We start from the raw sequence: 16,218 nt of genomic DNA, 5'->3' as shown, positions 1-16,218 counted from the left end.
TGACAAGCAAAGAAATCTTTAATATTATGATAGAAATTGTTTTTTAAGTTTTTTTATTTAAAAATATATTAAAATAATATTTTGTTATTTTTAAAAATTTATTTTTGACATCAGCACATATTAAAATGATTTAAAAATTTTAAAAATTAATTTTTTAAAAAATTAAAATTCTTTTTAGTTATGATTCGACCACATTTCCAAATATACTATAAAATAAAAGAATAGAAATTCGTACTAGGCGAGAATGTGAAAACTTCAAGAGAAAGATTTGATTAGCAAAAAAAAATAAAAATCAGAGTTTATAAAATCGAAACAGATTAAAAATCAAAGATCTCTTTACAATGCTATAATATTAATATTTATTAGGACAAATTGAGTGCAAATATTAGTACATATAAAATTGATTATTTAAATATTAGGGAAAATATGCATTCCGGAAGTCTCTATATATAGACTACATTCTAATAGAAGTCTCCCATCAATCTCCAAGAAGAGCACTTTTAGGGAATGACGGGATCTTCATTGTTGCTCGCTCAATTTCTCTGCCTCCTTCTCTTCCATTCCCACTCCCAACCTGCTCATTCTTCTTCCAATTTCTCCTCTTCAGTACAATTATGCCCCGGTGACCAGAGCCTGGCTTTGCTCCAATTCAAAAACTCCTTTCCCATGACGCCTTCTTCTCCATCTACATTTCCATGTTATCCACCCGAGAAAGTGCTGTGGAAAGAGGGTACAGATTGCTGCACTTGGGATGGCGTGACATGCAGCATGAAAACTGGCCATGTAATTGGCCTAGACCTTGGTTGCAGCATGCTTTATGGCACCCTCCATTCTAACAGCACTCTCTTCTCCCTTCATCATCTTCAGAAGCTTAATCTCTCTTACAATGACTTCAATCGCTCTGTCATTTCATCTTCCTTTGGTCAGTTCTTGCATTTGACGCATTTAGATCTAAATTCATCGAATTTTGCAGGCCAAGTTCCCCCAGAAATCTCCCATTTATCCAGATTGGTGTCCCTTGGTCTCTCTTCCAACTCTGGGGAGCTGATGCTGGAACCGATTTCTTTCAACAAGCTTGCTCAGAACCTTACCCAGCTGAGAGAACTCTACTTGGGTGGAGTGAACATGTCTTTGGTGGTACCCAGTTCCTTGATGAACTTGTCTTCTTCTCTGTCATATCTCCAACTCTGGCGTTGTGGATTGAAAGGGGAACTCCCTGATAATTTATTTCGCCGATCAAACCTTCAATGGCTCGATTTATGGAGCAACGAAGGACTCACTGGCTCTTTTCCGCAATACAATTTGAGCAATGCTCTTTCGCATTTGGATCTGTCATATACGCGGATCTCAATTCATTTGGAACCAGATTCAATCAGTCATCTGAAGTCTGTGGAGAAGCTGTATCTTAGTGGGTGCAATTTTGTTGGCTCGAATCTGGATCTACTTGGTAACCTCACACAACTCATTGAGTTGGGCCTTAAAGATAACCAGTTTGGTGGTCAAATCCCTTTCTCATTAGGAAAACTTAAGCAACTCAAGTACTTGCATCTTGGAAACAATAGTTTTATTGGTCCAATTCCAGATAGTTTGTTTAAACTCACACAGCTTGAGTGGTTGGACCTCTCGTACAATAGACTAACAGGTCTGATCCCTTTTCAAATAAGCAGGCTTTCAAGTCTTACTGCACTCCTTTTATCTAATAATCAACTGATAGGACGCATCCCATCACAAATAAGTAGGCTTTCAGGTTTAATCATTCTCGACTTATCTCATAACTTGCTCAATGGAACAACTCCATCCTCCTTGTTTTCCATGCCTTCGTTGCATTTTCTTCTTTTGAACAATAACCTATTGTATGGCCAGATAAGTCCGTTCCTTTGTAAGTCATTACAATATATCAATCTTAGTTTCAACAAGTTGTATGGCCAGATTCCACCTTCAGTTTTCAAGCTTGAACATTTGAGACTTCTTAGGCTTTCCTCCAATGATAAACTGACTGGGAACATCTCTTCTGTCATTTGCGAGCTGAAGTTCTTAGAGATTCTAGACTTGTCCAACAATGGCTTTAGCGGATTCATCCCACAATGCTTGGGAAACTTCAGTGATGGACTCTTAGTGTTGCATCTTGGTGGCAACAATCTCCACGGCAATATCCCTTCAATCTATTCAGAGGGGAATGATTTGAGATATCTCAACTTCAATGGCAACCAATTGAAAGGGGTGATACCACCATCCATCATCAATTGTGTGAATTTAGAATTTCTGGATCTCGGTAACAATATGATTGATGACACATTCCCTTCCTTTCTAGAAACGCTTCCAAAGTTGAAGGTTGTTATTCTAAGGTCAAATAAACTTCATGGTTCTTTGAAGGGTCCAACTGTCAAGGACTCTTTTTCTAAATTACAGATTTTTGACCTTTCCAACAACAGCCTGAGTGGTCCTTTGCCAACAGAGTATTTCAACAACTTCAAAGCCATGATGAGCATTGATCAGGATATGGATTACATGAGGACAAAAAATGTATCTACTACTTATGTTTTTTCTGTACAATTGGCATGGAAAGGTTCGCAGACTGTGTTTCCTAAAATTCAAATTGCGCTCACGACACTTGATTTATCCTGCAATAAATTCACGGGAAAGATTCCAGAGTCCCTCAGGAAGCTTAAATCTCTGAAACAGCTCAACCTTTCTCACAACAGCCTCATTGGTTGTATCCAGCCGTCATTGGGGAATTTAACTGATCTGGAGTCGTTGGATCTCTCTTCAAATCTGCTTGCTGGAAGGATTCCTCAGGAATTGGTAGATTTAACATTTCTTCAAGTCCTCAACCTTTCGTATAACCAACTTGAGGGACCCATACCTCTAGGTAAGCAGTTCAATACATTTGAAAATGGTTCATACGAAGGGAACTTGGGATTATGTGGGTTTCCCTTGCAAGTAAAATGCAACAAAGGTGAGGGGCAACGACCGCCTCCGTCAAACTTCGAGAAAGAAGATTCAATGTTTGAAGATGGATTTGGATGGAAAGCTGTAACAATGGGTTATGGATGTGGATTTGTATTTGGAGTCTCTATAGGATATATTGTATTTAGAGCAAGAAAAGCTGCATGGTTTGTGAATATGGTTGAAGACAGTGCCCATCAATATGGAAAAAGGCTTAGAAGGAAGAATGCTCCCAGAAATGGTGGAAGACGATACTAGCTACTCAGGGCAGTGCATGTGAGAAGGTAAGTCTTGATAATGCTTTTAACTAATAGCGCAAATATTTTATTCCATGATCCATCACCAGTTTAGTTAATTAACTTGCTTTGTGGACTTTGGTCTATAATGGCAGCAGTCAAGAAGAGGGGATCATCTTCCAGGCTAGTGTAGCTGCTTTTTCTTTTTTTTTACGTTGTGCGTTTGTAATTTTATTTTAATCCATAGATTTATGTCATTGTAAGTTAATGATCTTACCCGAATCATAATAATATAATAAATTATAAGCAAAACCACTAACGAGGTGATTATGTCTTATTTTGATTTTGATGAAAACATGTCTTATATATATATATATATATATATAAAAAGCATTGTTTTAAATAAAAGTTTTATAAACATAAAAAATCATTACTCAATAATTTAATTATATATGATAGGAAAAAAATTAATATGAGAAAAACATGTAAAAAATTATTGTTAAAATAAAAAAAATAGATAATTTATGCTCATTTAATATTCATGAATTTATCATAAAAAAGGATTTCTATATTAGGTTTATATATAATAATTTTATTATTTTTTCTAGGTATTTTAGGACCTTTTGTTTTATTTAGATTTTTTTTCACTTCTTGCAGGCTGTCAGATTTATAGTTGTTTTGTAATAGGGTAGGATTTTATAATTTATTGAGTGCTATCTTTTCTATTTATATTGTATTGGTTTTAGCAAAATACACCATTAGAAATATAGCTTTTGTTGTAATGTTTCTTACTACATATTGTCTAAAAACGATTTGTTGTTGTGAAAAATTAATTGGAAATTAAGACATGTTAAAAATTAATTGGAATATATATAATAGATAATAATTCTATATTGTGAACCAGTAGTAGTTATGCGGTGGTAAAATTGTGATAGTGAGGTGGTGGCATCATGTAGTATGTTATAATGGTGTATTTGAACTCTATTTTTTCAAATAAATTTATTAACACTAAGATTGATATTTTTATGATTAAGATGTAACTTCTTAACCACTTTCTCTTTTTTTCTTTTTTCTTTTTCATATGACTTTCTCTCTCGTTTCACCGAACTCAGGAAGTAAGTATGGTAAAAATAAAGTTTAGAAATAATATATAAAATTAAGAAACTGCAGAGACCAAATACTATGTAAATTGAAACTTCAGGAGTTAAAATAAAGTTTTTTATGCCTTCTCTTAATTGTGCGTTTTGTTTTTTTTTCTTTAGTCTTTCAAATTTTTTTAATGACCATCTTAAAATATTTCATATAGTTATTCTTTAATTTAATTTTGAAAGTTTTGCAAATTAACCTTTTTCATACACAAGTTTATGCAAAGCAAAGCAAATTCAAACACATTAAATGATGCTAACATAACTTTGTGATGATAAAATTGAAAAACAATAAATTTTGATAATAAAAAAGGCATTGTTGAAGAAATAATATCATGCTACAATGAGTACAAGAAAATTGTTGTTCAAGGATTAAGACAACTTAACACCTAAGAGGAGGGATTAATTTGATGTATCATAAGACTATACAAATAATGCAAATTACTTCAAGTACAATAATTAATAATATAATTAAAGTACTCAAAGTAAAGAGATAATGTAAAGAATTTACTAAATCATTTTGAACATGGTTTGGCAAGCCTACATTCATACCTCAACTACTAAACCATACATGAGTATTGTATTCATTTGTGAGTCCAAGTTCAAAAGTACAATAACCACTTAATGAATCCACACCAAGATTTTTACATTACTTGAAGATATGTCATCTTTAAGATTTTTTTTCCTTAGTGAAATTACCTCACCAATACTAAGAGTTTTTGTCTAACTCCCAAAGGTTTATAAGGGTGATTTTGTTATCACAACTATCTCTCTTAATAGAATGAATAATATAATTGAAGTTCTAATATCTCTATATCTCACAAGATAACACCTATATGATTTCAAAGTGTTTAAGTTTAGCGAGAATGAGATTGAATACTCTTATGCTAGATTATAAAGGTTTAATAACCAATATTGAATGATGAAATTGGAAAATAAATTATTCAATTTAAAAAGGAAAAAAAGACCTAAGTCAACATAGCTAATTTGCAAAACTTGCAACTTAGATCATGAGATCATGATAACCCTATAGAAATCAAATAAAAAAAAATTAAAATCAATTCTCAATCAACCCAATTTTAAATGATGAAGTTGAAAAAGAATTAATTAAAAAATGAAAAAAAATAACATGAGTTAAAATGACTAACCTGCAAAACTCATGACCCGTCATGAGATCGGGATAACTTTATAGAAAGTAAATCAAAACAAATTATGAAATCCAATACCTTGTAAGCCTAATGTTGGAGGATAAAATTAAAAGAAAAAAATAAGTTTGAATTTTATTTAAAAAAAAGCCTAAAAAGTTTTAAGGACCAAGGTGAAAAAGAGCTTAACATTTTATTATTCACTTATACAGTGAAAAGTCAAGTCATTTTAGTATATGTTAACTATAATTGGAGCTCGTGCTTCTTCGTTGGGCTAGACTATTTTGTTTTGTATAAAAGATAATGTTCAACTATCACAATCATGTTTTAAAAGATAAAAAAAAAAAATGCAACTCGGGTTATAGATCCGACTAGGTTGGATAATATGACTTTAATTCAAATAGACAAAAAAAAAAGACTATAGATGAATCAAATTTAAAAAGAAAAGTGATTAGGATAACAAAAAAAAATGATTAAAATAATTACTGTAAGTTTCATGGCAAGGTGGGACATCACATTGATGATTGTCAAGAATTTCACCAAGAAGTGCAAAGGATGCTGACTTTCAGCATGATAAGGATAGAGAGTGAAGAAGAAAGCAGTGAAGTTGGGATGATAGGCCGTCAGGAGAAAAAAGTGGAGGTTTGTAAACTCCAACCAACTGTGGGTGGTCCACCAAAACTAATCCTGACCAAACCTGTGTGCACAAATAGTGGAAGTTATGGCACAATGCCTTACAATTATGGATATTCTTTCAACATTAAGAATCCTACTCCTATCTTCCATACTGAAATTGATGGTTTAACTCGAAGTGGTCGGTGTTTTACACCAGAAGAATTGGAGAGGCAGAGAAAAGCTAAAGGAAAAGAAATAGTTGATGCTTTTAAAGGTATGGAAGTGAACAAACCTATAAGTGAAGATGAGTCTAATGAATTTCTGAAGTTGATGAAGCATAGTGAGTATAGTGTGGTAGATCAGTTGAAGAAAACTCCTGCTAGAATCTCTTTAATGTCACTTATCCTGAGTTCTGAATTACACCGTAAAGCATTACAAAAGGTGTTGAATGAAGCATATGTGCCCCAAGATATTACTCAGGATACAATGGAACATTTGGTGGGAAGAATTCAAGCCTCTAATTACTTATACTTCACTGAAGATGAGCTAGACCCGAAAGGGACTGGGCATAACAAGCCTTTGTACATCACCGTGAAATGTAAGGACTGTCTGATCGGCAAAGTGCTTGTGGATAATGGTTCAGCTCTGAATGTGCTACCAAGGCATATGCTAGATGAGATGCCAATTGATGCTACTTATATGAGGCCAAGCACTATGACAGCTAGAGCATATGATGGTTCCCCTAGACAGGTAATAGGGACCATTGACATTGAATTGTTTGTAGGGCCTCAGATGTTTTTGGTAACCCTACAAGTAATGGATATACATCCTTCATATAGCATGTTATTGGGAAGACCATGGATACACGCTTCTGGGGCTGTGACATCATCTCTACACCAATGTCTGAAGTACATCATCAATGGTACTTTAGTGAAAGTTAAGGCAGAAGAAACTTTGTCCATGATAAGGAATGTGTTAGTCCCTTATATTGAAGCAGAAGATTACAAAGATGGAAATCTCCATGCCTTCGAGATTGTAAACACTGAATGGGTACCAGAGAATACGGTGCTGAGAAGACCAATTATTTCTGATACTGCCAGAATGATAGCTAAGTGCTTTTTGAAACATGGGCTACCATTCCAGAATGCTTCACTTACTGGAAATTTTAAGAGAGTTAACATGATGAAAGTTAATGCTGCTGATTAGAGGTTTGGGCTTGGTTTTAAGCCTAAGAAAGATGATTACAAGAGAACTGCTAGGATTAAGCGAGAAAGAAGGTTGGCTAGAATGGAAGGAAGAAAGCCAGAAGAAGAAGACATTGTAATCCCACCCATCCATGTTTCTTTCCCAAAGTCAGCATATATAATGAAACCTGAAAACATGATAGAAGTCTTGGGACAGAAACTTGCCGTCATGGATATCAACAATGTAGACGAAGGTGAAGGAAAAGGCTGGAATTCTAATGATGAGCCGAAAACAACAAAAGAAGATGAGTTGTTACCTCAGTTAACTGTCCACTCTCTAGAAGAGGCTCCAACCAATACCTTTGTGCGAAAGCTTTCAGTTGATGAAGTATTCCAGAATTGGGAGATTGAAGAAGCCCCAGTTGTTTTCAAGAAGTAATGATTAAGCGTCTACTTGAATTCGCTTTTATGTGCTTTGTGTGCTTTCCTTTGAAGTTTGCTTTGTGTTTTTGTACTTAGTTGGAAATCTTGGCTCAAGATGTCAACATAAGGTCTTTTTATAATTATTGAGCCAACTTTTAAATATTATTGAGATCGTGCATTTTCCTCAACATTTGTTACCTTATTTTTCTTTGTTTGACTACAAGATATGCATTTACACTATAAACACCTTCCGCTTTCAGGAATCCTGAAAGTGAATCCTCCATAAATCCACAAACATATTGCATTGAAAATGAATGGCCAAACTTTGATAAGGATGTGATTGCAATGGATGAAGAGGAATGGAATGAAGATGATATGAAAGAGTTTACTAGACGGGTAGAACAGTCTGAGCATGCTTGGAAACCTGCAAAAGAAGAATTAGAGGTGATAAATGTAGGCACAGAGCAAGATAAAAGAGAGCTAAAGATTGGAACTCTGATTACCACAGAAGAAAGATGTAGTTTAATAGTACTACTACAAGAGTATACGGATGTGTTTGCCTGGTCTTATGCAGATATGCCTGGTCTAGACATTGATATTGTAGTACACAGAGTGCCTTTGATAGAATGATGTAAACTTGTTAAGCAGAAATTGAGAAGAACTCGCCCGGATATTCTACTCAAGGTCAAAGCAGAGATAGAGAAGCAGTGGGATGCCGGTTTTCTAGAAGTTATTAAATACCCTAAATGGGTATCTAACATAGTGGTAGTCCCAAAAAAGGATGACAAAATCAGAGTATGTGTAGACTTCAGGGATCTAAACAAAGCTAGTCCCAAGGATGATTTTCCTTTGTCTCACATAGACGTTCTGGTGGACAATGCTGCTAAGAGTTCAACTTATTCCTTCATGGACGGATTCTCCGGGTATAACCAGATTAAAATGGCTGAAGAAGATAAAGAGAAGACCACTTTTGTCACACCATGGGGAACATTTTGCTACAAAGTGATGCCATTCAGGTTAAAGAATGTTGGAGCCACATATCAAAGGGCAATAGTGACACTTTTCCATGATATGATGCATAAAGAGATTGAAGTGTATGTGGATGATATGATTGCCAAGTCTAAGAATGGAGAAGATCATGTTCAGGTTCTAAGAAAATTATTTGATAGACTAAGGAAGTATCAGTTGAAGCTGAATCCTGCAAAATGCTCATTTGGGGTAAAGTCTGGAAAGTTGCTGGGATTTGTGATAAGCAATAAAGAAATAGAGGTCGATCCTGATAAAGTGAAAGCAATTCAGGCTATGACAATTCCTAAAACTGAGAAAGAAGTAAGAGGCTTCTTAGGACGTTTGAACTACATCGCTCGATTCATATCTCAGTTAACAACAACATGTGAGCCAATCTTTCGATTACTTCGAAAAAAGAATCCTGGTACATGGGACAAAGACTGTCAAGAGGCTTTTGACAAAATAAAGCAATACTTACAGAATCCACCTTTGTTAGTGCCACCTGTGCTTGAAAGACCTTTGATCTTGTATTTGACAGTAACCGAGGTAGCAATGGGTTGTGTGTTAGGACAACATGATGAGTCTGGAAGAAAGGAGCAAGCTATCTATTATCTGAGTAAGAAGTTTACCGATTGTGAATCCAGATATACTATGACTGAGAAGCTATGTTATGCCCTTGTGTGGAGTACGAAGCGTCTTCGACAATATATGTTGTATTATACCACCTGGTTGATCTCAAAAATGGATCCGCTTAAGTACATCTTTGAGAAACCTTACTTGTCAAGCCGAATAGCAAGGTGGCAAGTAATGTTGGCAAAGTATGACATTGTATACAAGACAAGAACATCTGTAAAGGGAAGTGTAATTGCTGATCATTTAGCAGATAATGCTATCAAAGATTATGAGCCTTTGAAATTTGACTTCCCGGATGAGGATGTGTTGATAGTCGAAGAAGACAAAGAGAAGAATGATTGGTGGATCATGTATTTTGATGGGGCAGTGAATGTATCTGGCAATGGAGCAGGGGCTGTGATAATCTCACCTGATAAGAAGCAATATCCCATCTCAATCAAGCTACAATTTGAATGTACTAACAATACTGCTGAATATGAGGCTTGTATCCTTGGCTTAGAAGCTGCTTTAGAGATGAAGATAAAGAAGCTTGATGTCTACGGGGATTCAATGTTAATAATCTGTCAAGTGAAAGGCGAATGGCAGACCAAAGAAGAAAAATTGATACCCTATCAACAATATCTCTCAAAACTGACTGAGGGCTTTGATGAGATAGATTTTACCCATATGGGAAGAGACAAAAACCAGTTTGCTGATGCTTTGGCAACCTTAGCTTCTATGGCCAAAACTGATTACGGCATCAGGGTACAACCAATCTGCATTGAGATTAGAAATTTTCCAGTTCATTGTTGTTCAATTGAAGGAGAAGTAGATGGGAACCCATGGTTTTATGACATCAAGCGGTTTATCCAATATCAAGAGTATCCCTTGGGGGCATCTAAAGCAGATATGAAGACCTTGAGATGGTTAGCCATGGAATTTTACCTGGATGGAGAAATTCTATATAAAAGATCATTCAATGAGACTTTACTAAGATGTCTAGATGAAATCGAAGCTAAGGTAGCATTGCAAGAAATTCATGAAGGAATTTGTGCAACTCATGCAAGTGGGCATATGATGGCCAGACAACTGCAACGATCTGGATACTTCTGGATGAGCACGGAGAAAGATTGCATTGATTATGTAAGAAAATGCCATAAATGTCAGGTGTATAGTGATAAGATAAATGCACCTCCAGCTCCTTTGTTCAATATGACATCACCATGGCCATTTGCAATGTGGGGAATAGATGTGATTGGCCCAATCAACCCAAAAGCCAGTAATAGGCATCAATTTATCTTAGTAGCCATTGATTATTTCACAAAGTGGGTGGAGGCCAGCTCTTATGCTCATGTAACTCAAAAGGTGGTCAAGTGTTTCATTGAGAAAGATTTGATTTGTCGGTATGGTTCACCGGAGAAGATAGTGACCGACAACGCCCAAAATTTTAATGGGAAAATAATCACAGAATTGTGTGTGAAATGGAAAATTAAACACTCAAACTCGTCTCCTTACAGACCGAAGATGAATGGTGCTGTCGAAGCTGCAAACAAGAATATCAAGAAGATTATCCAGAAGATGGTAGTCACTTATAAGGATTGGCATGAGATGCTTCCCTTTGCTCTACATGCGTATCGCACAGCAGTAAGGACATCTACTGGAGCTACACCTTACTCATTAGTATTTGGGATGGAAGCGGTGATGCCTTTGGAAGTAGAAATTCCATCTTTGAGAGTACTAATAGAATCTGAACTAGAAGAAGCTGAATGGGCTAAAGTGAGATACGAGCAGCTAAACATGATAAGTGAGAAGAGGTTGGCTGCAATTTGTCATCACCAGTTATACCAAAGAAGGATGGCCAAAGCATATGACCGGAAAGTCCGACCAAGGGAATTCAAAGAAGGGGATCTTGTACTAAGAAAAATCTTACCATTACCAAGTGAGGATAGAAGCAAGTGGGCACCAAACTATGAAGGCCCGTATTTTATTTGTTGGGTTATGAGTGGGTATTTTTTAAAGGTTTTTATTGTATCAATCTGCCTTTGTTTAATTTTTGTTGAAGACATATACCTAACACGTATTCTAAGATAAGTGATTTCAAAGAAGATTCCTCGTTCATTACAAAGAGAAGATCACAAGATTTCATGACCTGTTATTAATAATTTATTTAATTCTAATATCTCAGGTCAAATGCAATATTAATATATTTATCTAATCTAAGATCTTTAAAATAATTTCTCATTCAATAAAATAATTTGTCATGCAATATTAATATAATTATAGTCTTTTATTTAGATGAATTCAAATGACATTATATCATAATGATTATTCTAATATGGTCTTATATGAAAAAAAATTTGTTTCATGTATACGACCAAGTCTTTCAAAGCTAAAAATCATATTCTATTTTCATACAACAAAGAAAACTTCAAAAAAAATATGTTTTAGCATGCATTTTGGCTTTAATAACCAGTTTATTAAAGTCACGAGAATTTAGCCAATATTTCAAAATTTTCAAAAAAAAATATTTTTTTTTGTTTTAGTATCAGGGATTACGAATTTATATGTAAAACGTATTCCTGATATTAAAAGGATATTTCTTTTGACGACATAAAACAATTAGATTTTTACCAGATAAGATGAGAACAGATGAGGACTTTTCTTACACCGTAGACAGATCGACAATTAGAAACTACAACAAGACCTTAGATTTTATCAGAAAATAAAACAATGCAGTTTACCTTAGGTAGGGCACATTTGGGGTGCTAATACCTTTCCTTTATGCAACCAGTCTCCGTACCCAGTCTTTGAGACCAGTTAGGGTTTCTAATGACCAAAATATTAGGTGGCGACTCCCATTCAAAATTTTCACTGATAAAGACAAGAATTCCTTGTCTCTCCATATTTGCCAGATAGACTTACATATACATGAGAGGGTGGATGATTACCGCGACGCCGCACACGTTCGACACTTTAATAAAGAAATTCATCCCAATCTCAAATGAAAAAAAATATTATCATCACTTAACTTTTTTACAATATAAAAAAAGTCTCATCAATTTATTTTTTTTGTACCCTGTGGAAAAAAAAATTAAAAAAAAATTAAAGTATTTGGTCCTACTGTCTAAAGAATCCAATGCCATTGAGTCAGGCTAGCAGTTGGACCTAACACCATTGAGTCCTGCACGGCAGCTGAACGCAAAGACCCAATAGAACTTTTTGGGTAAAAAACTTCATGTGAAGTTGCGTTTATTTGGAGAAAGAGTTAAGTACTTTTTAGGGTTTTTTTTTTTGGTGTTGCCTCCCCTTTAATTGTAAAATTGCTCCCCGATTTTTTTGTTCTCTCTCTAATCTAAATCCTGATAAAGAAAAATGATCGTCACGGTACTGGATATATATAATAATATATATCAATTTTAATATCTCTAATTAATATTTTATGTAACATCTCCATCCAGGAAATAAGCATATATTTTAATAGCATATTTGGCCCTGGTTTCAACGAGGTACGCACAAAACATCTCCATCCTGGAGATTGAACGCACTTGATGGATGATAATCGAGAAATTGTAGCGAAGTCTTCGGCAACCAAAGTCCAGCTTATGGGTCAGGCATATATTTATTTCCATCTGGAAAAAAATGAAGTTTCCTACAAGTTTAGTTTAATCAAATGTGACGAGGCCGGCCTGCATAAATAATGTCTAAGCTGTAAAATTAAATACTCATTCATTTCCATATGAATTCCATGATGGATGATACATGGCTAACATGGTCTACGAGATTATTTGTTTTGCATAAAATAATTTTTAAAATATTATTATTATTATTATTATTATTATGAAATATTCTACAAGAAAATTATTCAATCTAAAATATTTTAGATAATATCTTAATTCACTCCATATATTAAAAAAATATTTCTACCTCGTGTTATTAAATCCAGTATAAGTTAAGCATTAATTTCTATCTCAAAAATATCACGTGTCCTACAAAATTATTTAATTAAATGTGGGCGGAACATCAAACACTTATTCATTTGCAAAGGACTATTTACCAAAAGAATTTTTCGATAGTAAGTTAATGATAATTTTTTAAAAATTACTCGGGAGTTTTAAGTATCAGTTAGATAATCTAGAGTTGTTTAGAGTTTGAATAAAGATTATTAAAAGATTAGATTTTTTATGAACATTAATCAACTTTTTCAAGATTAGATTGTTACAAATCCCAAGTCTTTCAAATGTTTGTTTTTTAACAGTAATTCACATAAACAATCAATAAAAAATCTTTTACAATCCTTTTATAAAAAAAGATCATAACATAGACGGAAACAAAAAATAAAAGATTTGCTATAAGGTAAAACCCTTAAAGACTAAAAACACTATAAATATAAAAAAAAACTCTTAAAATACTTAATTTTATTCTTCTATGTATCCATTTGCCAAAATAACTATTACAACTATTTATACAGAAGAAAAATTAAAAAACCCTAATAGTACTAAGTTGAACCGCTGAGTCGGATCTGATTGAACAACACTGTCCAAAAAGTCCTCCTGCAGCAACAACTATACTGGTATTTTTGTATTTGATATATAAGGGCAAATAAGCATAGTTTTGAAACCCGGCCCGGCCCGGCGGGTTGACCCGGAACCCGGCTGACCCGGGCCTGGAGCCGGGCCGGGTCTAAGTAAAAAACAGCCGGGGATTTGGCCCGGTGAAACCCGGTCGACCCGGTGGGTTGACCCGGAACCCGGCCGACCCGGGTAAACCCGGCTGAGACCCGGCCTTATTTTGTTTGGCAACTATCTTGCTTTTCATCTTCTCGTGGCTACTGCCATAAACTTCTTGTTACCTGGAGAAGTAGCTGGGGTGAACGCGTGAAGATCAGATGGTGTAACTCGCTCGACGATCACTGACTCAATCGAGATCGGTCCATGATTCGGTAAAGTTGCCTTATAAACACTTATCCAGTTATCTTCTACGCTTCTTCTGTGGAAGTACAAGGTGGACTCGTCGACCCAGCTCAGTCAACCTCCGTATTCAACCAACTTAACTCGGTTAGTCCCATCACGAGTCAAAAATATATAGATGTCTGTGCTGAGTTCCTCCACTTCACTGCTCCATCATCTCTCTTCATAAGAAGCGACAACTGTGTAAATGCAAGAAGGAGAGATTGCAGGGCTAAAATCAGCAATTCCATGTGGGGTGAGTCTCTGAGTCACCCCGGTTGTTAACTCGGTTGCGTACACTGCAGCCCAACTCGTCCTTGGCTCGCCTGGGTTTTCATTTGTTGACATGTATACTGATCTCCATTCACAGTTAAAAACATGAAAACCCAGGCGAGTCAAGGATCATTTTGGCTTACATCTCTTCTTTACCGAATAATCTTCACTCACAGCGGACTTATCCTTCATCAAAATTCCACCTTTTCCATTCAATAAAGGAACCTGTACATGTTTAGGAATTTCAAGGGCTGACCTTATCCAGCATATCATCTCTTCCTTCTGGCTCCTATTGCTTATAGATCTTAGGGATGGTTTCCAATAGGCAACCTTGGAAGCGAAGAGACTAAGGAGAAGGGTTACTTTATTGGGATTTTTTTGGGTTGACTCGGGTTAACCCGGGTCAACCCATCTGACCCGTGACTCGATCATTAGACCGGGTCGACTACCGGGTCGGGTTTAAAAACTATGCAAATAAGTTTTGCAAGTGGTGTTCAACATCGAGATTAAATCTTTCGTGAAACATCACATAATATTTGCCGGGAAGTGTATTTGGATTTCATTAACGATATCACTTTATGGATGATAGGTGGGAAATAATTAAGCATTTGGATCAATCTTGCGTTGTATTTGGAGAGAAGACGAGGGAAAGTGATATCAACAAGTCTTCCACATTACAATCACCTGGGTGGCTAAACATTTTTTCTGGTTAAATATAAACTCAAAAATCTCATTTCAAAAAAAAAAAACAAAACCCAAGTCTTCCGCCTGTTATAAGAAAATACAATGAAGAACATAAAAAATATTATCCTAATTAAGGATATTTCCTCGAGGTTATGCTTCAGAATTTAACAAGTTTCTCTTCTAAAATAAAAATAGCTGGATCAAGATTGAAAGGAAATATTAGTAAGCTTTGCAAATATAAAAAAATACCATGGTGTTTTCAGCATATTTTGATTATAAAAATGCATGGCATATATAGACTGCTAGCATATAACAGTTAGTCACTTTAATTATTTATTTGTATTTTTAAGTTATTTTGTCTTTAATCCAAATATTATACTTTGTTATGCATGCTTAGCTTGTAGTTATTACAATTGTATTAACATCAAGTGAACATAGCAAGCAACCAAACCAACGGAAAAATCTTATATTATATATGATAAATAATTAATTTATGGTTCACAGATTAACAAAATTTCTTCTTAACTAAAACACTAATGCATGCAAAAGGACAAAGGACGTGTCTTTATACTCAGATCAAATACAAAGTATACTTTAATTTATTTATTTATTTATTTTTGTCAGAAACTGCCTAATTGCTGTCACTAGTTAAAATATATATTCATTCATCAATTAAAAAAAAAATGATGTAAATAGATAGTGATACGAGAGAGATTATATTACAAGCAAAACCTGGATGAATGACAAGTAAAGAATTATGTAAGAGTGTAGTAGATATTACTTTTTAATATTATTTTTATTCAAAAATATATTAAAATAATATTTTTAAAATTAATTTTTAATATCATCCTATTAAAACAATTCTAAAATATAAAAATATTAATTTATGTTTACCAACCTAGGCCATGACCCATCTTTAAACCAAGTCACGGGCCACGCCAGATTTTACTAGGTACATGTAGTTGGCCTATATATATATATATATATATATATATATATAT

The 16,218-nt window shown here is 34.6% G+C and overlaps 2 protein-coding genes across 2 annotated transcripts; both read left to right on the top strand.

Moving 5' to 3' along the window:
* Window positions 1-489: 489 nt before the first annotated feature.
* On the top strand, window positions 490-3,386 carry LOC133703347 (receptor-like protein Cf-9 homolog). The gene has a single exon (XM_062127818.1). The coding sequence runs from the start codon at window positions 508-510 to the stop codon at window positions 3,202-3,204; it is 2,697 nt and encodes an 898-aa protein (XP_061983802.1). The 5' UTR covers window positions 490-507; the 3' UTR covers window positions 3,205-3,386.
* Window positions 3,387-6,027: 2,641 nt separating this feature from the next.
* LOC133702755 (uncharacterized) lies at window positions 6,028-12,541 on the top strand. Its single transcript, XM_062127078.1, has 5 exons — window positions 6,028-7,152; window positions 7,294-7,706; window positions 7,955-8,297; window positions 8,343-11,293; window positions 12,466-12,541. Exons 1-5 carry the CDS (start codon window positions 6,028-6,030, stop codon window positions 12,539-12,541), a joined length of 4,908 nt encoding a protein of 1,635 aa, XP_061983062.1.
* The last annotated feature ends 3,677 nt before the right edge of the window (window positions 12,542-16,218 follow it).

The sequence above is a fragment of the Populus nigra genome, chromosome 9 (assembly GCF_951802175.1).
Source record: "Populus nigra chromosome 9, ddPopNigr1.1, whole genome shotgun sequence".
NCBI classification, from domain to species: domain Eukaryota; kingdom Viridiplantae; phylum Streptophyta; class Magnoliopsida; order Malpighiales; family Salicaceae; genus Populus; species Populus nigra.
This window is presented reverse-complemented; position numbering and strand designations above follow the sequence as displayed.